At 42.8% G+C, this 22,982-nt stretch overlaps 1 protein-coding gene across 1 annotated transcript in view; it reads left to right on the top strand.

Annotated features, from left to right (window-relative positions):
* Positions 1-22,982, top strand: part of DAGLB (diacylglycerol lipase beta) — a gene marked incomplete in the record, with an annotated part of 1,624,905 nt that overhangs the window by 949,409 nt on the left and 652,514 nt on the right. Inside the window, 1 exon segment of the mRNA XM_044078626.1 lies at positions 15,927-16,010. Within this exon segment, the coding sequence (XP_043934561.1) occupies positions 15,927-16,010 (84 nt within the window).

Raw genomic sequence — 22,982 nt, 5'->3', positions numbered from 1 at the left:
TCGGTTCTTTAGAAGGCTCAGTGGAGCCAGAGGTTTTGCCAGGAGTTTCTTTGGAGTCTCAGGCAGAGACTTTACTGTTACAGGATGTGCCCTCTCAGGAGGTAGGCCAGGCTGAGGGAGCTTCTCAGGCAGCTGTTCTTCCCTCTATTCCTAAGGTGGTTAGAGCCTCTCCTTCTGTTTCCAAGACTTCTTTGAGGGGTAGGCCAAGTTTAGCTTCAGTGGGGGCTTCTCCTAGCACTTCAGGTTCTGTGCCTAAGAAACATATGCTTAAAATGGCAGAGGATTTGATTACTATGATTAGAGGTTCTATGCCCCTCCTGATAAGAGGCCTAGGGTGGAGCCTGAGTTTGAGAGTTTTGAACAGTGTTCTGAGGCTTCTGAGTCTTGGCTTGAAGCCGTGCAGGAGTATCCTCCTTATTCTGATTCTGATGTGGATGATTCCACTCCTTCAGCTTCTCCTCCTGAGGATTTCTCATTTTCAGAGACTCTGCATTCCATGAGGGAGCATTTTAAATGGGAAGGCCAAGATTTCTCTGATTCCAGGAAGAGGCTTAGGGAATTCTTGTTTTTACCCCAGCATAGGCCCTTAGCTATACCTCCTGTGTTGAATGTGGTGGAAGATGTTTTTGCAGAGGCTTCCCTGAACCCTGATTCTTTGCCTCCTGCCCCTGTTAAACCTGATAGGTACTATAGGGTGCCTGAAGCTCATAAGTATCTTTTTAAGAGTCCTAGGGCAGACCCGGAAACTGTTTCTCAGGGGTCTAAAGGTGTTAAGGCCTCTGTTGTTAAAAATCCTGTTCCCACTGATAAAGAGGCAAGGGCTTTGGCTAGATGGGGAAAGAAAGTGTATACTTCTTCCACTTTAGCCATGAGGGCGTTGAATTGTCAGTTTCACATGCTAAAATATCAAAATTATCTCCTTACACAATTGAAATCTAAGGTGGATGCTCTGGCGGAAGGTATTGAATGTAAAGAGTTGCATGATTTAGTTCATGTGTCTGAACAAGTGGGTAAGCATTCTTTGCAATGTGGTTTTGATGCTGTGCAGGCCTCCTCGAGGGTGGCTGCCACTAGTTCTGTTCTTCAGGCACGCCTGGTTGAGGGATCAGAATTTAGCTGAGCATGTTAAGACAAGGATTTTAGATGCTCCTTTACAGTCTGATGTGTTGTTTGGTTAGCCTGTGGAAGCAGTTTTAAAGAAAATGGAGGACAAGGCTAAGTCTATGCAGACTGTTAAAGATTTTTTGCAGGTGCAACCTCCAAAGTTTAGCAGAAATTGGCCTACTAAGGGATGGACATATCCTGCTTATGATTCCCAGTCTAGGGGTAGGTCTAGACGGGGTAGGGGCAGAGCTCAAGGTTCTTTTAGGCCTAGAACAGGAGTTCTCCTGCTCAGACTTCTGGTGAGGGCAGGGTCAGTCCTTTCGTAAACAGACCCAATGACCTGCCTTTTCAGCTGCCAGTACATTCTCGTCTGGCAGCTCCTTTGGGAGGAAGGCTGTCTCTTTTCAAAGAAAATTGGGATTTAATTACTCGAGACAGATGGGTTTTGGATATCATTCACCACGGTTACAGGTTTTATTTCCATACCTTGCCCCTTTCAAAGGCATGCCAGGCGTTCCTCCTCCACAAAGAAAAGAGGCTCACAAGCAAATTTCTCTGTTACTCCAAATAGGGGCCATTCAGCCAGTCCCTGTACCAGAAAGAGGCCTAGGATTTTATTCTCGCCTGTTCCTAGTACCAAAGAAGGGGAACACGTGGAGACCAATTTTGGATTTATCTATCCTCAACACTTATCTGGACATTCCCAAGTTCAAAATGTTGACGTTACAACAGCTTTTACCTCTGCTGGGCAAAGATCACTGGATGGTAACTTTAGATCTCAAGGAAGCTTACCTTCATGTGCCTATAAGACTAAGTTGCAGAAAGTATCTGCGTTTTCGAGCTGGAAATTCTCATTATCAGTTCTCTGCATTGCCCTTTGGCTTATCTACTGCCCAGAGTATTCACAAAGGTTCTGGCTCCAGTGATAGCTTACTTCAGGCTAAAAGGAATTCAAATCTATCCTTACTTGGACGACTGCCTGATTCTGGCTCAAGAAAAGGAAGACCTTCTACAGCATTTGGAATATGTCATAGCAGTGCTAAGATGCCTAGGGTATTCTGTGAGCGAAATAAAGTCCAGTCTAGTACCCTCTCAAGACATGTGCTTTCTGGGTGTGAGACTGAATACAGCAGCCCAGATGGCCTTTTAACCCCGGACAAACAAAAGAATCTTTCCAGTTATTTCCACCAACTATCTCTTCAGTCCGGGCTGACTGCAAGGACAGTCCTTCAAGCCTTAGGGTTCATGGCATCTTGTATTCTGGTGCTTCCCAATGCCAAACTGCATATGAGGAAGCTGCAATGGTATCTCCAAAATGTATGGACACAGCACTGCCAGGATTTGGACACTGTCATTCAAATAATACCTTGCATCCAAAAAGAATTTTTGTGGTGGGCTCAGGAATGTCACCTAAACAAGGGACTCTCTGTGACCCGGCCAGAGGCGAGTCAGATTTTAACGACAGATGCCTCGGACATTGCTTGGGGAGCTCATCTAAATGGAAAGTGGATACAAGACAAGTGGCCTGCCAGACTACTGCATCTACATATCAACATGAAGGAGATGTTAGCAGTCCAGTTTGCATTAATGGCTTTCAAGGAGTTGCTGCTTCCGGGGCAGGTGTTGATTCTAACAGACAACACAACTGTCATGTGGTACATCAACAAACAAGGGGAACACATTCTTATCCTCTATGCAGGCAAGCAATGATTTTATGGGAGACTGCGCTCAGCTTGCAACTAACTCTTCAGGCAAGGTTTCTGCCGGAGCACAGAACTCCTTAGCAGATGTGTTAAGCAGACAAATCATGGATCCCCACAGTGGAAACTGGATCTTCATGTATTTCAGAAATTGACAGTGTCATGGGGAACTCCAGACATAGATCTGTTCGCTTCTCCACTAAACCACCAGCTGCCAAAGTTTTGCACAAAGGGGTTTCATCACACAGCTTGGAAAGTGGATGCTCTTTCTTTCAGTTGGAAAAATCTTCATGTGTATGCCTTTCCACCTCTGCCTCTTCTCCCAAAGGTGCTCCTAAAGGTCAGACAAGACAAGCCAAGGATGATTTTAATAGCTCCAGATTGGCCTCGGCAACACTGGTACCCACTACTAAGGAGTCTGGTAAGGAAGCCTCCATGGCCTTTACCTTTGATTCCACACCTGTTATCTCAGAAGGACGGTCACCTGCTCAATGTCAAACTTCACTCTCTTCATCTAACAGCCTGGCATATTCTGTTTTGAAACACAGCAGGTCTCAACTTCCTCAACAAGTTTTAAATGTGATTATGGAAGCCAGAAGACCTAGTACAAGGAAAGTGTACGCAGAAAAATGGAAGAGATTTTTATTTTGGAGTGCAGCAAAGAATTTGGAGATTTCTGAGCCTAATTTGAGTGTGGCTCTTCAATATCTTACTGAGTTATTGGACAAAGGTTTGTCCTTCTCTTCCATAAGATTCATGCTGCAGCAATTTCAGCTCACTATGATTGTGACCCACCATTATTTTCGCATCCTTTGATCAAGCAGTTTCTTAGAGGGGCAAAGAATATAAGACCCCCACGTAGAGCTCCTACTCCTGCTTGGGATCTCAATTTTGTGTTGGAAAAACTTACTCTACAACCTTTTGAGCCTGCGGCTACTGCTGAATTGAAATACTTGTCATGGAAGACTGCTTTTTTGTTGGCTATTACTTCTGCAAGAAGGGTTTCTGAGTTGCAGGCCCTTATGGCAGTAGAGCCCTTTTTGATTTTCCATAAGGATAGGGTATCATTACGTACTAATCCTTCCTTTATGCCTAAGGTGGTTTCTAGTGTGGCTTTAAACCAAACTATTCATTTGCCTACTTTCTATGCAGATCCCCAAAATAAGGGAGAAAAGATTTTGCACACTTTGGATGTACATAGGCAGTTACGTTATTATTTAAGCAGGACTAAGGATTTCAGGCAGTCTCAGCAGTTGTTTGTTTCTTTTGCTTTGAGTTCTCAGGGCAAGCCTGTGTCTAAGCAAACTATTTCTAAGTGGATTGGGTTTTGCATTTCATTTTGTTATTCCCATCATGGCAAGGAGATTCCAGCTGGGATTAGGCCTCATTCCACTAGGGCTACTGCCACTTCTACAGCATTTCTAAGGGGTGGCAACTAAGGATATTTTGGAGGCAGCTACTTGGAGTTCAGTGCATACTTTCTCTAAGCATTACCACCTTCCTCTCTACTCTAAATCTAGGGCTGGTTTTGCCACAGCTATTTTGCAAGGCATGTTGACAGCTCCTGCTTCCTTATGATTTGCCAGCCTCCCTTACCTCTGCTTTGGGATTCTACCCAATGGTTAGGACTGCAGCAATGTGGAATGAAGAACATAGTACAGTTTTGTACCTACCATAAATGTAGATGTTCGAGGATCCACATTGCTGCAGTCCAATTTACCCTCCCTCCTTCCCCTCTGTGTTTAGGGGTGGTGGTGTGGGTTAGGCTATACTCTTGTAAATTTGTATATATTGTATATATGTTTGGTGCAGGGTGTTTTGGTGTTTTTGGTTTAGGCCTTGTCTTTTTAGGGTCTTCTGACATCTGGGGCAAGAAAAGACTGAGGATATGACGTCGGTCATGCGCATTAGTACCCTGACGTCCTGACATCAGTCTAATGCGCCTTGACCGACGTCAGCCATATACTTTGGTATTCGGGCCGACTGGACAGCGGACTACACCCAATGGTTAGGACTGCAGCAATGTGGATCCTCGAACATCTACATTTATGGTAGGTACAAAACTGTACTTTTTATGCCTAGTCTGAGGGATTGTGACTGCCCTGCTTCACTCTGCCCACCCTTCCAGGTTGAGTGTACACATCCTGTCCTGCCAACACCATGAGATGCCAAAACCAGTAATTGAACTTGGGTTCCATGGTCCATAGTCTGGGTTTTATCACCGTTTTTGATGCTTGCATTTCCTGTAAGCAGAATAACTTGAGGATACATTTGATGTACTGGATTTTGAAAGTTGGGCTCAAGGTTGAGATAAATCTCACCAGAACAGATAGTAGTATTCTGAGAAGACAGGTGTTCAGATGTTCATCGTGTTACCCTGCTGCAGTCATCACACTTGGGTTATCCTGTCGTCAGGCGGTCCCGCAGTCGGCCAGAATTCCAAAGTCTTGGTCCGGCGTCGGTTGCTGTCGCTTCTTCCCTGACGTCAGTGCACCAGGGGTATATATAATGCAACCAACGCCATTTTCTTCAGTCTTTCTTGCCGCGCGGTGCCCGAAGCAGAAGCAGTTCGCAAGTGCCAGTCGGCCGACTCCTGAGATTTTTGAATTCGTATTTCAGACCGAAGTCTTCTATAAAGCTAAGTACCCCATTGGGGAAACTTTTATTACCTCAGACCGATGTCAGAAAAAGTTAACAATTGTATTTCTTGTGGGAAGCAAATACCTCATAAGGATTTTCATTCTTATTGCATACCTTGCCTAGGCCCAGACCACGACGTCACTAATTGTCGTTTTTGTGCTAGGTTTAATAAGCGTACTATTAAAAGACGCTTTGATTTCGCACGACACTATTTCGGTAGAAAATGTAACTACACTATGCTGTCGGAGCAACCAACTACCGGCGTGCACAAAAAACACAAGGATAAGGACAGACAGCCCAGGCCTAAGCCAGATTCCGAGGCCTTAGCTGGTCCGGTCTCCGGTCCTCAGTGAGGCTCCAACACAGCCCCTGACTACTGCAGATCTGGAACCCGAGACCACTTCGGAACTTTTGGCGGAATGTACCAGGTCTACACAGCCATTTTGTTCAGGCCCCTCTGACGACATTGCTGAAAAAGATGTCAGTGCTGCAGAAACGCCTTCGGTTTCTGAAGGCGTTTTCAGACCAACGACGCTCACCATTAAAACGCATCCTAAGACGAAGACTCCTATTAAATCTAAAAGGACTGCACTTCAGTCCCCTGTTCAAGGCCCCATGCCTAAGAAACAGATGCTTAAAATGGCTGAAGATTTGATCTCTTTAATCAGGGGTTCCCAACCCCCTCCTGACAAAAGGCCTAGACAAGAGGAAGATTATGCATCCTCTGAACAAGTGTCCATTTCTTCAGACTCCTCTGAGGACCAAGATTACTCTTTCTCCCTTATGAAGATTCTGATGCTGAGGATTCCATTCCCTCAGCTTCTCCTCCTGAAGACTACTCCTTTGGGGAAACTTTACACACTATGAGGGAACATTTTCACTGGGAAGGTCAGGACTACTCTGACTCAAAGAAAAGGCTCAGAGAGTTTCTTTTACTTCCCCAACACAGACCTCTTGCCATCCCACCAGTTTTAGACATTGTGGATTTACTGTCGGACCAGTTTTCGTTGTTTTGACTGTCGTCATATGGCTTTCCGTGCATACAGGATGCTACAACGGTTTTATTCCTATTTTCATTGTTGCCGTTACTGGTGAGTTTTATTACTTACCTTTTGTGTAAGTCAACTATGTTATATAGGTCTAGGATGTTGTGCATTAGTAGGTTCTATAGATGTTTTTTCATTGAGAAGGCGATATTAAGCTGATTTTATTAACCGGCATGTTCTGCACTATTCATTAATGACACTACACTGCCGTTTCTTGACGATATTTATTACATGGATATTTCTGCTAGGCAGAGTTTGATAATACCATTTGCCCTTACTGATACAACAATATGATCATCTGGTGTTTTTGATGCATTAGCTCTGATTATTTGCTCTATGATAAGGGGCTCACAATGAACTCTGTTGAGCGATTCTACCTCTAGGGATATTATCTATTTTATTTTTTATTAAAGTATTTTATTAATGTATTCGTGGTTCTTTTGCTCATATTTTGTGAACTTTTTGAAATATGGACCATATTATGTATTTGATCACTGACACTTGCTGCTTTGTTTTATAAGCAACTCTGAGTTTTCAGCAGGCTTGCACTGTCAGCTTAGGCCAGAAGTTGCTGTTTTGGTGTGACAGCATAATTGTTTTAAAGCGCTTTGGCGCATTTTATGTTAACTGTTTTTATTCATGCTCTTTCATATGTTTTTATTCTCTTTTGTCTATGTTTAACATCTTTGAATTTGTTAATGATACCCCTTTAAACTAGCTTAGCTTGAATGCTATAATTATTCAATTAGTGTTCTGATTAGCCAGTTTTGAGCACCAAGAGCTTTTGTATAAAAGGCTGCTCAATTTCATGTTTTATTACACCTGAAGAAGCATAGTGTTACTATGCGAAAGCGCTTGTGTGTTCCAGTTCTTCATTAAAGAAGTTTTCTACATTGTGGATTCCTCTGTGTGGTGTATCCAGTGGATTTGGTGTGTTCACATTGTGGATGATGTTTACTTAGAATCCAGTCTGAATCCAGACTCTCTTCCTCCTGCTCCGGCCAAGCCTGACAGATACTACAGAGTGCCTATTATCACAAATTTCTTTATAAAAGCCCTGTTGCTGACCTAGAGACAATCTCCCAGGGTCCCAAAGGGGCTAAGGCCTCTATGGCTAAAAATCCTGTACCCTCTGAGAGGGATTCCAGAGCACTAGACAAGTGGGGGAAAAAGGTTTACACCTCAGCCACTCTAGCTATGAGGGCACTAAATTGCCAATTCCATATGCTAAAGTATCAGCAATTTCTAATCTCTCAGTTAAAGCAAAGAATGACCACTCTCCCTCAACAGTCTGAATTGAAAGAAATACAGGATCTGTTGCATGCAACTGAACAGGTGGGAAAACATGCCTTACAATGTGGGTTTGATCTGTCACTGGGTCTGTTATACGTAGGCATGCTTAGTTAAAGGAACAAACTTTGCCTGATCATGTTAAAGCAAAGCTTCTAGATGCTCCCTTACAGCAGGATGTTCTTTTTGGAGTTAAAGCAGAAGAAGTCTTAAAGAAAATGGAGGATAAGGCAAAATCTATGCAGACAGTCAAAGATTTCCTACAGGTACAGCCCCCTCGCTTCAGCAGAAACTGGCCAACAAAAAACTGGTCCTTTCCAGCTACTGACAGACCACAGAGGGGTAAATACAGACGTCCAAGGGGCAGAGGACAACCTCAAGCCCAGTACAAATCTCGCCAATGGGGCACTGCATCACAGAAGGGAGGAGAAGACAGGTCCCAACCTACCAGAAGGCAAACTCAATGACTTGCACCTCATCTGGCCAAGCAACACTCTCTTGGCAGCCCCCTTGGGAGGAAAACTCGCACTTTTTTGAGACAACTGGCACATTGTCACAAAGGACAAATGGGTCCTAGACATAATTTTATGAGGATACAGATTCCATTTCCACACCTTGCCAATGAAAAGAGGAATGCCAAACCTGCCACAAAATCAATGAGCAGAGGCACAAAAACAAATTACAGCTCTCATGGACATGAGAGCCATTCAACTGGTACGTACTCGAGAGCAAGGTCAAGGATTTTACTCAAGACTCTTTCTAGTGCCCAGAAAGGACAATGCCTGGAGACCAATTCTGGACCTTTCAATTCTAAACGCCTTCTTACAAGTACCCAAATTCAAGATGCTAACACTACAGCAGCTTCTTCCCATGTTGGGCAAGGAAGCATGGCTAGTAACGTTGTACCTCAAGGAGGCATACTTGCATGTCCCTATCAGACAAAGTTGCAGAAGATACCTCCGTTTCATTGCAGGTTCAACCCATTACCAATTCTCTGCACTGCCCTTTGGCTTATCTACTGCGCCCAGAGTCTTCACAAAATGCCTGGCACCAGTAATTGCATACTGCAGACAAAGAGGAATTCAAATATACCCATACCTGAACGACTGCCTCATCCAAGCAGAAAGCAAGGACATTCTCTTACATCATCTGGCTTTTGTAAAATATCTACTAAATTGCCTGGGGTACACAGTAAACGAAAAGAAGTCAAAACTAGCACCCTCACAAAATATGACATTCCTGGGTGCCAGCTTGAATACAACGGCCCAGAAGGCTTATCTGACACCAGACAAACAACTACATCTGACTCAATATTTCAAAACAATGGCAACAAAGACCCAATTAACTGCAAGAAAAATTCTGCAGGCCTTGGGCTTCATGGCATCTTGCATACTACTAATACCATTTGCAAAGCTGCATATGAGGAAATTACAGTGGTACCTAAAAAGCGTATGGTCTCAACACAGCCACAGCTTGGACACACTGATATCTCTCATTCCCTGCCTACAACAGGAGTTTCTATGGTGGTCACAGGCATGTCACCTCAACAAGGGTCAGCCTTTCACCTTGCCCCCAGCCAGGCAAATTATCACAACAGATGCATCAGACTACGCCTGGGGGGCACACATGGCAGGACAGTGCGTTCAACGCGTATGGACTGCAGATCAAAGGAATCTGCACATCAATCAAAAAGAGATGCTAGCTGTACAGAAAGCTCTGACAGCCTTCAGGAATCTATTACATCCAGGACAACTTACAATAAAGACGGACAACACCACAGTTATGTGGTACATAAACAAACAAGGGGGTACTCACTCCTACCCTCTATGCAGGCAAGCAGTGACCTTATGGAACACAGCTCTGGCTTACCAAGTTCAGTTACAAGCTCAATTCCTGCCAGGAAGGAAAAACACATTGGCAGACGACCTCAGCAGAAACATCATGGATCCCCACGAGTGGAAACTAGATCCACAAGTATTTACAATGACAACTCAAAAATGGGGCCTTCCACACATAGACCTGTTTGCCAGTCCTCAAAACTATCAACTAACAACATTTTGTACAAGGACACTTCACCATCAAGCTTGGAAAGTGGACGCACTCACTTTCAGTTGGAAAAATCTGACAGTATATGCTTTCCCTCCATTGCCTCTCCTCACGAAGGTGCTTCTGATAGTCAAAAAGATGAGACCACGACTGATTCTCATAGCCCCAGACTGGCCACGCCAGCACTGGTACCCACTATTGAGGAATATGGCCCAGGGCCCACCTTGGATCTTACCACAAATTACCCATTTGCTCACACAGCAAAACAATCAGATTCTTCACAGCCAGCTCAAAACCTTAAATCTGGCTGCATGGCAAATCACCTAAGTATCCAGCCAGCTCCTCTTTCCCCAGCAGTTATGGATGTTATTCTGGAAGCTAGGAGGCCAAGCACCAGGAAGGCTTATTCGGACAAATGGAAAAGGTTTTGTGCCTGGAACCAAGCCAAAGGCCAGCACACAATTCACCCTCACATGCCTCACATTCTATAGTATTTAACTGAGATGTTGCACAAAGGACTTTTTTTCTCCTCCATTAAAATCCATGCTTCAGCTATTTCAGCCCACTACAACATGGATCCACCATATTTTCGCATCCACTACTAAGGCAGTTCCTCAGAGGGGCAAAAAACATTAGGCCCCCCAGGAGAGCACCTACACCAACATGGGACCTCAGTTTTGTTCTGGAAAAACTAACGCTACCTCCCTTTGAACCAGCTTTCTCTGCAGATCTTCAGTTCCTTTCATGGAAGACTGCCCTTCTGTTAGCAATAACTTCAGCTAGAAGAGTCTCAGAGCTGCAGGCACTAATGGCAGTGGAACCTTTCCTCATTTTTCATCAAGACAGAGTTTCTTTATGAACTAATCCTTCCTTTATGCCTAAGGTGGTTTCCAGTGTGGCTTTAAATCAAACCATCCACTTACCCACCTTCTTCCCAAATCCACAGAACAAAGGTGAGAGACTCCTGCATTCCTTGGACATTCACAGGCAACTTTGTTACTACTTGGACAAAACTAAGGCTTGCAGAAAATCTGACCAGCTCTTTGTATCCTATGCTACAGCTTCACAAGGGAAGGATATATCAAAACAAACCATTTCCAAATGGATGGGACATTGCATACGTTTCTGCTATACCCATCATGGAAAACCAGTTCCTGCTACCATTAGGCCCCACTCTACCAGGGCAACAGCTACATCTACAGCCTTTCTCAGGGGGGTTCCAACCAAGGAGATTTTGGAAGCTGCAACTTGGAGTTCAGTAAACACCTTTACCAAACACTATCACTTACCACTTTACTCTAAGACTAGGGCGGGCTTCGCCACTGCAGTTCTGCAGGGCCTTCTAGCCTCCTCTAACCCTCCATGATTCCTCCACCCATCCTTAGCTTTGGGATTCAACCCAAGTGTGATGACTGCAGCAGGGTAACACGATGAACATAGTACAGTTTTGTACCTACCATAAATGTAGATGTTCGAGTGTACACCCTGCTGCAGTCTAGGTTACCCTCCCTCCATCCCCTCTGATCTAACTGGCTAAATCTCTACAATACCTTCCTGATGTACTTGCTTATAGCTGGAGGGAATTTGTGTTTGTGCAAAATTTAGTCAATTTGGTACTTGTTACTGACCTCCTTTTTTGGGGGCACCTGACATCTGGGGCAAGAAAAACTGAAGAAAATGGGGTCGGTTGCATTATATATACCCCTGGTGCACTGACGTCGGGGAAGAAGCGACAGCAACTGACGCCGGACCAAGACTTTGGAATTCTGGCCGACTGCGGGACCGCCTGACGACAGGATAACCCAAGTGTGATGACTGCAGCAGGGTGTACACTCGAACATCTACATTTATGGTAGGTACAAAACTGTACTTTCCCTTTAGTGTAGCATCCTGCACTTGGAGTTAGGTAAGAGTATGAGAACCAGAAAGCCTTTTTGAATATGAAATAATGGAAAGGGTACATAATTTGCCATGCTTTATCAGAGAAAGTGGACTTGAATGTGGCATACCATGGGTGATGGCAGATTATAATGGGGGTGATTCGGGCAGCCATCCAGGGCCCTCATATGCAAGGAAGCCCATTGCCAGCCACCCACTGTCTGCAATAAAATCATTTTAGTTTTAAAAGTTTTATTATGTTCAACACTGCTAATTCATTTTAGTTGGCTCATGTTCTGACTATAATCATTAAGAAAACAGTAATAATTGCCTGACTTTTGCACATGTGAAGCATGGGTCAATGATGCTGGTTAGCTAGGGGTGATTTATTTATTTACATGTTTTAGTAAATATCTTTTTTACTTAGAATAACTGAATGAAAAAAACTGGCCCAAGGCAACCATAAATTACGTCTGCTGAAACCCCCCCCATGATTCATTGGGATGGCAGCACGTAGAAAGCCTATGAATGTTAAATGGTTGTGAACTGTTGGCTTGAAAGAGGAGCAGCAGCAGGCTGCAGTCACATGAGATAAGTACTTATCCTGGCATTATCAATCAGATATGGGCAGTCAGTGGATGGCTAGGTGACAAGAGGAATAATTTGCAGTGGCTGGCCAACATATTTGAAGTGGAGTCAAAATACAGTGACTCAGTCTTACTTTTTATCACTTTTAACTACATTCAGACACCTGAAGTGTATACGTAGATAAAGTAGCTATAATTGCTAACCTGAGAACGGGGTTGGTCTGTAGAACAAACATGACTTACTGCACTCATTTGCTCAACTACTTTGTGCTTTTGCAGGAATAATGTGATTTTTGTGAAGCAACTTCAGAAGGAATACTTTACTGAGGCAAGTGCTGTTTGGGTGGAATGATGCTGAAATACATTATGTGGTCTTTTTATCATAATTGGATGTTGGGGTGTACATAATCAGCAAATTGGCTGTAATTGTTGGGTGGTAGTGAAGACTGTGTATGAAGGTTACTTGTTTGCTGAGTTTAAACAGTCAGGCTTTAAAGGACTTGTTGCTTTTGTGTGAAATAGGTTGGGATACTTTGCTCTCTCATTACTGTCTATGTGCAACAAACAAACTTTTCCTGATTGTGTAGAATGTAACTTTGCCTTGTATTTTTCATCTGTCGCTCACAATCTTTGTGGGTTTTCTAGTAAATCATTGAAGCACTCCTCAAGAAAAATCTTGATGATTGGATGTGAAATAGGAAATTCACCCCAGGGATCACTTCTGTGGCTCTGCTTGACAGGGGCACAGGAAAATAATTGGTGGTGAAAAAAACAAGGGTACCTTTTTGGCTAGGCTTATATAGGCCCTAGGGCCAATAGCCTAGTACCTACCTATGAAGCTATAATTACAGTCACTAAGTAATAGACATTTGAGTCTCTGACTTTATGACCTTCAGAAAATACATGTTAATGGAAACACTTCTATTGTACTGACTTTCTATGTAGTTAAGAGCAAAGTAAAAAAATGTCCTTGGTTTTAGCTTTTTACCTCTCGTTATTTTTTGGTTTTGTCCCTCATTTTCTTGTGCTAAGAGGTTAGAGGTATTGTTTTTTTCTCAAACAGACGGTGTACACACAATGTGGCTACAAATGCTGAGTAAGGGCAATTTATGGATGAAGGTAACTTACTGTCTTGTAATTTATTCAGTTTAAATAGTCTGTCTTTGCAGGAGTAGTTTGCATTTGTCTGAAATATGTAGGAATACTGCACTCCCTGACTCCTGTTTGCGTAAAATAAATTGAAACTGTCCCTGATTTTATGTCATATTTTTGGTCTGTTTTGCATAAACATTTGTGGTTTTCTGGCAGATCATTGAGGATTATAGTCGCTAAATAGTGGCATACGTTTGTGTTTCAGACTTCTTATTCTTCAGAAAATATATGCTGATATGTATGTTGGTATGGCACTTTAAAGATAAATCACCGTTTTTCTAAAAATTAATTTTCTAAGTATATAAGACCAATATTTAAAGTCTGCCCCAGATTGTGGACCATTACTTTCATTATTTTTGGCTTTGTACTTGATTCTTGTGCTAAAAGGTTGATAGGTATTTGTTACATTAGAAAGATGAATATATTCAACAAAGTGGCTGTAATTACTGAATGTGGTGAGGCTATCTGTGGATGAAAGTAACTTGCCCTCCTGGCATTTTTTTAAGCAGTCTGGGTTTTTCAAACATTTGTGTGAAATAAGTTGGAATACATTACTGTGGATTATGGCTACTATGTGTTTTTTCTGAAGTAATTTTGAAATACATGAGTGTGTACGTAATTATTATTCATTTATCAGATATGAGTTATACTTGGTTAACAGTAAGGCTATAATTCCTAGATACACCTGCTGTTTGTGGATGAGACTAACTGAATCTGCTGTCATGATCAAGTTAAACAGTCAGTCTGGTTTTGCAGATCTGGTGCACGTTTGTGTACAGAAAGTTGAAATACTCTACTTTGGCCATTTTATCACAGTTGGATATTTGAGGTACATACAGTTGAGTGGCTATAATTGATAGGTACAGGCACTGGTAGATTGTAATGACAGCAGTTCAGTTGGTAGTCTGTGGTTGACATTTTCTTAAATGGGAGTTGCCATCTATAGTTGAAATGTTTTTAAGTGGATCATTTTTAATTATTGGTTCATAAATTTTGTTTCACGATTTGCTGTAAGAACATTCGAGACTAAGAAACATACAATTTTTGCTTCATTAAGAGATAACTTTAATATAAAACAATCTGGTAAATAGTGTATGAGGGAGGGAAGCCCATGGTTTGAAAACTACCCAGGGCTCAAGGTTCACTTAGTCTGACACTGATCTTTGGGAATCGGAGACAGTAGATTTATAAGCTGTTAACAGCCTGATGTGTGAAATAATAGGAAAGCAACATTCTATATGTAAGGAATGAAGGCTAAGCATTTTATATGGTTTGATTTGTCCTTTTCACCAGAAAAACTGAGACTCGGTCTGCTTGATATGAACTCCCCCCCCCCCGTTACCCTTTACCTGAGTCAGGTTCTGCAGTGAATTGTATGTGGATGCTACCTTGGGAATGGGTAACATCACCATACACTTCTATGAAAGAATGTTGTTTGTCATTAAACAGTTACTGAATTCTTTGTGTGCGTGCAGAACATATCTCCATAACACATTTAAATTTGTTGATTCTTCTTAGTTGTGCCACTGAAACTATCATTGCCATTTTTATTCTTTCTTTGTTAACATACATCAAAGAATATCACACACAGACCAGTAATACTTTCTAAGCCAGTTTATTGCCTAGCACAGGGAGCACTGACTGAGCATAAACTACTTGCACATATGCACATTCACTTCATATGGGGTGCTCGCATTTTTTGGAACTGTATGCATTGCAATCAGTTTCTCTGTACGAAAATCACTAGAGCAGTTTCTTTATTCATTTACCTGTTCATTGATGCATTTTGTTGTTTTAAAAATCATCCCTGGTACTGGACAATATCATTTAATTCTGTCTTTAATGTGATGTTTTCACTTTTCCTGTCCTGTTGTTTGACTGTCTCCAAATTCCAATGAAGAGATTTATTGCAAAGAAAGATTCAATTCAACTATTCATCTCACCACAGTACAGCACCCATTTTCCATAAACCTAGGAATAGGTACAGCTTCTTAGCAGATACTTTATGACTGTATTGTTTCTTTGATTTTAGTTTATGCTTACACTGCATTGTTTCTTATTTATATAACCTTAATCTTCAGAACTCTTTCAAAGTGCTGCTGAACATGAGTTCTGTACCACTACAACTAACAAATCCACGTTTAACTGCCATGTTGTTAATTTCAAACATGTACACAGAATCACTCATTATTATTATTATTGTTCTCTTCCCAAGAAATCCAGAGTATTTGTAATTTCGTATCATTTGCAGGCATGCTGTTTAGTTCACATATTTCATTGAGGAAAACTGAGTGTCTACATTATCTTAATGAAACCATAACTTGACGAAAGTTCATCTCCCACTGAAATCCACTTTGTTCGACAGTTAGCGTTTATGAAATATTCATTCAACCTTTGGGAAGACCTTAATGTTGTCTTCTGTTATTTGCATGTCACCTGTATAAAATATGACTGGTTAATAAATCTTTTTTTTTTTTTGACAGATTTATGAAATTCCATTTTATGTAGCTTTGGATCACAAGAAAGAGGCTGTTGTGGTAGCAGTGAGAGGAACATTATCTCTTCGGGTAAGAAAATGTCTTTTTTTTTTTCTTCTTTATCAATTCTGTACTGAGCATTACCGACATGATATTAGATAAAATGCAGGTAGACATTATGGATTAGCAATAGGTGTGCTGAGCCATGGGGAAGGTTTTGAACTGCTTATAGTCAAAAATGTGCATTTAGGCCTGTAGTAAACCACTTAAGCACTTTATCTGCTTTAGTTCCCTTTTTGTTACACATGAAGAAGCAGGGTGCAACATTAATGTCAAGTGTAATACTACTGTGAGTCTCCTGCAATAGGTAGCCCACAGACTAGTATCTTACCTATAATTATCCCTTTCCTTGTATCAGTAGTGGTAATGAATGTGATATTAGTTCGTGTCAGTACTGCTGTGATGTCTGAATGTTAAGCACAGTTGTCTCTGAATTGTATTTGGTTTTCCTCGACTCTGAACTTAGCTATGCTTTCAAATGGTCATTGTTAAAAGTTCCTCAAATTTCAGAGGAGGTCAGCAGCTCATGTGATTGTTGGATTTATGGCTGGAGTTTTCATCCATTCTGTCTTTTTACTTAATCTTATAAGACTTGGGATTGCCTTTCAGCAGTACTGTCCATCACTGAAGTGGACATTGAGGCTGTGCATTAAGTATATTTACAAGACTAGCAAAACCTTGAATCACTTCTTTTCACTTAATGGTGAGTCTCTTTTGCTTTGCTTCTGAGAAACACAGGAGGAAACAAGTCCTACAATGGCGATGAGCACAAAGATCCACATCCAGAGTATTTGTTCTGTTGGCAGTTGAAACAAACCGTAGATGTAAAATAATTTTATTTTTTGCTTTGATATGTATCTGCCTGACTTCATATCTCTTTTGTAATGCTTCTGTGAGCCCAGAGTGTGAATGAAGACAGTCAGTAGGACAACCCAACTACCAGATTACAAAATAGAAGTAAATAATTAAGTAAAAGGACAACTTGTGTACTGAATAACCACTAAGAAAAAAACATGTTATGACTGGGGAACTTATAAGAAGCAACATCAGTTTTGTTGCCCTAAGTATGAAAGACAACTGGATAAAGGTCATTAGAAAGACGATGGTGGAGATTTTACTTTCCCCTGGAAATGGAATCCTGTTGAAGGCAGTCATATTTACAAAATTAACCTTACTGTTAAGAACGGTCAGTTTCATCACCAGTTTATACAATTCTTCCTGATCACTACAAGTTCATCAGCTCTCAGCATTACAGTGTCATCCCTGCTTAGAGTTTAATTAATACTTGGTGCTATTTGAATGTTGATGAATAAGTGTAGTCTTGACAAATTCCTTACCAGCCCTCTTTAAGGAAGGGAGGGTCATTCTTTATGGCACTTTGCAATACTAGACTCATACATGTTTCTGCTATGTGAATTGGAGTCCTCAGGAAGGAGGATGCATGAAAGACAATTTCTAGTGCTGTTCTCTTCTGGACATCCTGGTCGTTATGAACATAATTTCTAGACAGAGTTGTTGTTGTTGTGTCTTTCGGCTTTTCCAGAGTAATAAGTGTAATACTATTTAGACTTTGATCTTAACTCTGGTACCTTGTCTGTGTTATCATTTTTGTAGAGCACTACAACTGAAAGGATGTATGGGTAACCTGACCAGATGGCACAGAGAAAGGGTGTCCATCTAAACTGCCAGCGACCTGAGTTCAGCTATGGACTCAGGCTGCTGTTTGGAACAGCCAAAGTGGATAGCATGAGTCTACCTAGAGCCAGCTCTTCTCTCTTCTCCTCTCCAGGGTGGGAAGACTTGAGGAAACTTGACATTTATGTAATCTCTGATGAATTCCAGAGCCTTGCAGCTCATCTCGGGTTAAAAAAATAAGGGGGGGGGGTCAGCAGTGATGTCCTGATATCACTACACTAACCACTCCTAGAACTGGAGACTTTGACCTGTGGCATGCATGATGGATGTCCTTCTATTCCAATGTTACAGTATTCTTGGTATGAGATTTCCTACCTTCAGGCGACTTGTACATCGACTCCTATACAAAAGCTTCAGCTTGGCTGTTGCAGCTGCGTGGGACATCACACGCAGGGCCATAAACCAGGGACCTTAAGTGTGATGTCTGCATGCACAATCCTTAAAATATTTCAGCCGCAGACGACTTTGCATCGTATGATTGCTCTCCAGATTTTTGATCGATTATAGATATGTAACCTGTGGGGTTTTTTGCATTTCTAATTTTTTTTTTCTGATCATTTGCATTGCTTAGGCTTGGTTGTTGTAGCTTTCAACTGATGTCAGGGAAAAAGGGAAAGTGCCAATGCGGGCGCCAAATTCCCCATAAGGATGCCCCTGACAAATGCGTTTTCTGCTTAGGCCGGGAACACGATCATAACACCTGCCCTATTTGTAAATCTTTTGTGCCCAAGACCTTACGCAGCTGTCTGGCAGCTTTAAACCTTTACTTAGAAAACCAACGCCTCAAACGGCTGGCTCTCAAGATGGATCCCACATCGGAGGCTGCCCATGAACCTCCACGAAAGAAGGCTGAGATGCCTAGGCCTTCATCGCCTGCCACTTCGCACCTGGATGCCCTGCCAACTACCGATGTAGGAGTTGAGGAGCGCTCGGCGGATCCGTCAGCTCCATTGACCACCCTCACGGAGGCCGTTGCACAGCCGACGTCCGGCATGTCCACGGAGCTTTCTCAGACACCGATGCCTGACGATGTCAATGAGGAACCAGATTTGGTGGTTCCTTCGACCGGGATCCAGACCTCAGATACAGCCGATGCCAAACCCAGCTCTAGACTGACTCCAGCCAAAAAGAAGCAGAAAACAAAACATATTACACCTGCTTCTGAAGCCCCTCTAGATTGGAGGACTGCACCTCTTCTCTTATGCAGGCATTTATGGCCCTTAGGCCTTCTGCCTCACCCACAACCATGTTGCATCTGTTAAGCCCTAGGCCTACCTCTGCTTCTTCTATTCCCATGGCTCCCCTCTTTGAGGAAGAAGAAGAACATGGCTCTACCTACTCTTCCTCTGATTAATCCATCTCTTATGCATCCCAGATTGCTTCTCCCAAGGAATATTACTTTCCTGATGAGGATTCTGTGGAAGGGGATTCTCCACCTGAAGACATTACATTTGGTGAAACCATCACCAAAATGAAAGACTATTTCAAATGGGATACTTCCCAAATGACAGAAACCCAAAAAAGATACTTTGAACTGCTGCAAGTGGAGTCCCCCTCCCCTTCAGCTGTACCCCCTGTTCTTCCCACATACTTGGATGCTTTTACTGCAGCCTCTGGAACTCCTGACTCACAGCCTCCTGCACCTAAGCACCCAGACCACTTCTACAAGGTGCCAGAGGATCAAAAATTCCTCATAAAGCCACCCTTAGCAGATCCAGCAGTGATTGCCACTGCCCATGATAAATAGTCTAGGTTGTTACCTTCAGCCTCCCTATTGCCCATGGATAAAGATAGCAAATCCTTGGATAGGATAGGCAAGAGGGTGTACACTTCCTCCACTTTGGCCTTCAGAGCCATTAACTATCAAACACACATGAACAAGTATGCCCTGGACTTAGTATCCCAAGCCACCTGTATGCTGGCTTCAATTTCTGACAGTCCCATTAAAATGGATATCTCCTCCAAATTGTCCTTAGCACTACAAGTGGCTAGACACTCTATAAGATGCAGCTACCATGCTGCTGAGGCTTCTGCTTGTTCTGCAGCATAAGCATCTGTCCTTAGGAGATATTCCTGGCTTAGACTACAGAGTCTGCCAGTGGACTTCAAGTCCAAAATCTTGGATGCCCCTCTGGATCACAACTTCCACTTTGGAAAGCAATCAGCTGACCTGTTTAAGAATCTGCAAGAAAAAAGCAAAGAATTACAGGATATTAAACATCTCCTGGTATCCCCTATACCCAGAGTTTACAGGAACTACCCAGCTAAGACTACCTTTGTTAGGTGTAACCCGCATTCTGCTGCCTCCTCCTCCAGGCCCAGAAGAGGAACTAGAAGACATTCCTCATCCAGGCCCACTGGCCCACCTCCTCAGCCTAGACAACCCTTTCAGGACAGGAGAGGTCATAATAATTTGTGACTGCCTTGCTCATCTGGCCTTCTCAGCTCACCTTACCCACTGTCTCCCCTTCTGACAGAAAGTTGCCACAAACCAATGGGTATTAACCATTATTCAAAAAGGATACTTTCTATTCTGGAAACAAATTCCCCCCTGGAAGATCATTCCATTTCCCCCCGCAAAAAACAATGCTATCTCCTACCACAAATTCTGTCAGACCTGCAACAACAAGGCACAATAGAGCCTGTTCCCACAGGACAAGAAGGAAAGGGGTTCTACTCCCGTCTATTCCTGGTCCCTCAAAAAGACAGTCCCTGGACACCCATTTTGGATCTCTCCTTCCTAAACCTTTATCTGCAGGTACCGTCCTTCAAAATGCTGTCACTTCCCACTCTCTTACCCCTCATACCCTCAAATGCTTTCATGGTCACCTTGGACCTAAAAGATGCTTACCTGCACATTCCCATCAGGACTTCACACAGACGTTTCCTACATTTCTCTGGCCCATCTTCGAATTTCCAATTTACAACCTTGCCCTTTGGCTTATCCACTGCCCCAAGAGTGTTTACAAAGTGCCTAGATCTAGCCATTGCCTTTTGCAGGACCCATGGAATCCAGATTTACCCATATCTGGATGACATCCTTATCCTAGCACAGTCAGAAGATTCCTTCTTAAGACATCTTCACTTCACTATGTCCCTACTGCAAAGTCTAGGGTTCACCCCAAACCTCAAGAAGTCCTCCCTGAACCCAGACAGGGACAAAATATTCCTAGGTTTCAAAATCAATACAAAACAAATGAAAGCCTTTCTCCCACAGGACAAGGTTTTATCTCTAACTTCCCACTTCCAGGAAGTCTTGCTCTCCCAGAGAGTCACTGCAAGGCAATTCCTTCGACTCCTGGGATTGATGGCAGCAACCATTCCCATGCTACCATTGGCCAGAATGCATATTCAAAAACTGCAGTGGTACCTCAAAAATATCTGGTCACAACACCAGAGTCACTTGGAACAAGTTATCCCCTTCTTCCCTGTTTAAAGAGGGAAATATTTGGTGGATCCAACAAGTACAACTAAACCTGGGGCTTCCACTGCAGCCTCCTCAACCCACACAAATACTGCATACAGATGCCTCAGACTCAGGTTAGGGAGCCACCTTGCTCTCTTACAGAGTCCAAGTTCAGTGGCAACCTCCTGTGAAAACCAAACACATCAATGTAAGGGAGATGACAGCAGTTCCTTTAGCTCTACCGACCTTCATACCCCTACTGCTACCAGGTCCTCTTCTGATAGTGATGGGCAATACCACTGTAATGTGGCACATCAACAAACAGGGAGGAACCAAGGCATACCAAATTGTACAGGTGAGCCCTACTAATTTGGGACCTAGCATCCCAGCACAACCTGTCCTCGCAAGCCAGCTACATCTTTTCGCAGGACAACAAGCAAGCAGACCTCCTGAGCAGAACATCCTCTCCACAACATGAATGGATGCTGGACAAGGATGGTCTTCCTAGATATAGTCCACCAGTGGGGTACTCCACAAATAGACCTGGTTGCCTCCCCCCAGAACAGGCAGCTGCAGACCTTCTACACTAAGACTTACTCCCACCAAGCCTGGAGAGTACACACCTTCAGTTTCACCTGGGAGGAGGAGATGTTCTTCGTGTTTCACTGTTGCAGTCATTACATTTGGGTAATCTGCTGGCAGGTTGCCCTCAGTTGGCCTGATTAACAAAGTCTTGGGTCCTGCGTTGGTTGCTGTCCCTTCTTCCATGATATCAGGTCGTCAGGGGTATAAAACATGCAGCCGACATCATTACATCAGTCTTTCTTGCTGCGTGGTGCCAGAAGCAGAAACAGTTTGCAAGTGCCAGTTGGCCGACTCCTGAAATTTTCGTTTTCGAGTTTCAGAACCGAAGTCTTCAACTAAAAGCTAAGTACCCCATTGGGGAAACTTTTTCTTGCTCCTTACCGATGTCAGTAAAAGTTAATAATTGCATTACTTGTGGGAAGCAAATACCTCATAAGGATTTTCATTTGTACTGTATTCCTTGCCTAGGCCCTGACCACAATGTATCTTGCTGTCGGTTTTGTGCTAGATTTAATCAACGCACTATTAAACGTCGGTATATTTTTGCTTCTTAATATTTTGGCTCACGATTTAACTATCCAGAAATGTCATCAGTTAGCAATCCGACTACCGGAATACCTAAATAATGCAAAGAAAGCTCCAAAACTGACGACAACACTTTTCCTAAGCCAGTCGCTAGTTCGCCGGTACTCAGTGAGGCGCTTTCGCGTCCCCTGATACCCGCTACTTTTGATTCGCAGGCCTCTACTGAGACCCATTTGGAGTCTGGTATGCCGTGAGATGTTTTAAGTATTGAACCCGCGGATGTCTCTACCTTAGATGGGTCTGGAGCCGCTGTGCAGGCACCGGCCTCTGAGGATGTTTTCAGGCCTACAGATTTGTATATTAAACCAATGCCATCTTCAAAACTAAGGCCAACATCTACATCTGTGTCTACAAAACTGATGCTTGGACCACATGTGCAGGCCCCTATGCCTAAAAAACAAATGATCAAAATGGCTGAAGATTTAATTACCCTTATCAGGGGTAGCCAAACACCCCCTGCTAAGAGGCCTAGACAAGACATTGATTATGAATCTTTTGAACAGGATTCTATTTCTTCTGACTCTTCTAATGAACAGGATTTGTCTATACCTACTTATGAGGACTCTGATGCAGAAGATTCCATTCCTTCTGCTTCTTCCCCCTGAGGATTTTTCTTTTGGGGAAAATTTACATTCCTTATGGGAACATTTCCACTGGGAAAGTCAGGATTTCTCTGAATCTAAAAAGAGACTTGGGGATTTTCTTCTTCTTCCTCAACATAGGCCTTTGGC

The sequence above is a fragment of the Protopterus annectens genome, chromosome 1.part1 (assembly GCF_019279795.1).
Source record: "Protopterus annectens isolate FY-2018-M chromosome 1.part1, PAN1.0, whole genome shotgun sequence".
In the NCBI taxonomy this organism is placed as follows: domain Eukaryota; kingdom Metazoa; phylum Chordata; order Ceratodontiformes; family Protopteridae; genus Protopterus; species Protopterus annectens.
Note: the sequence above shows the minus strand (reverse complement) of the source record. Positions and strands in the feature narration are given on the sequence as shown.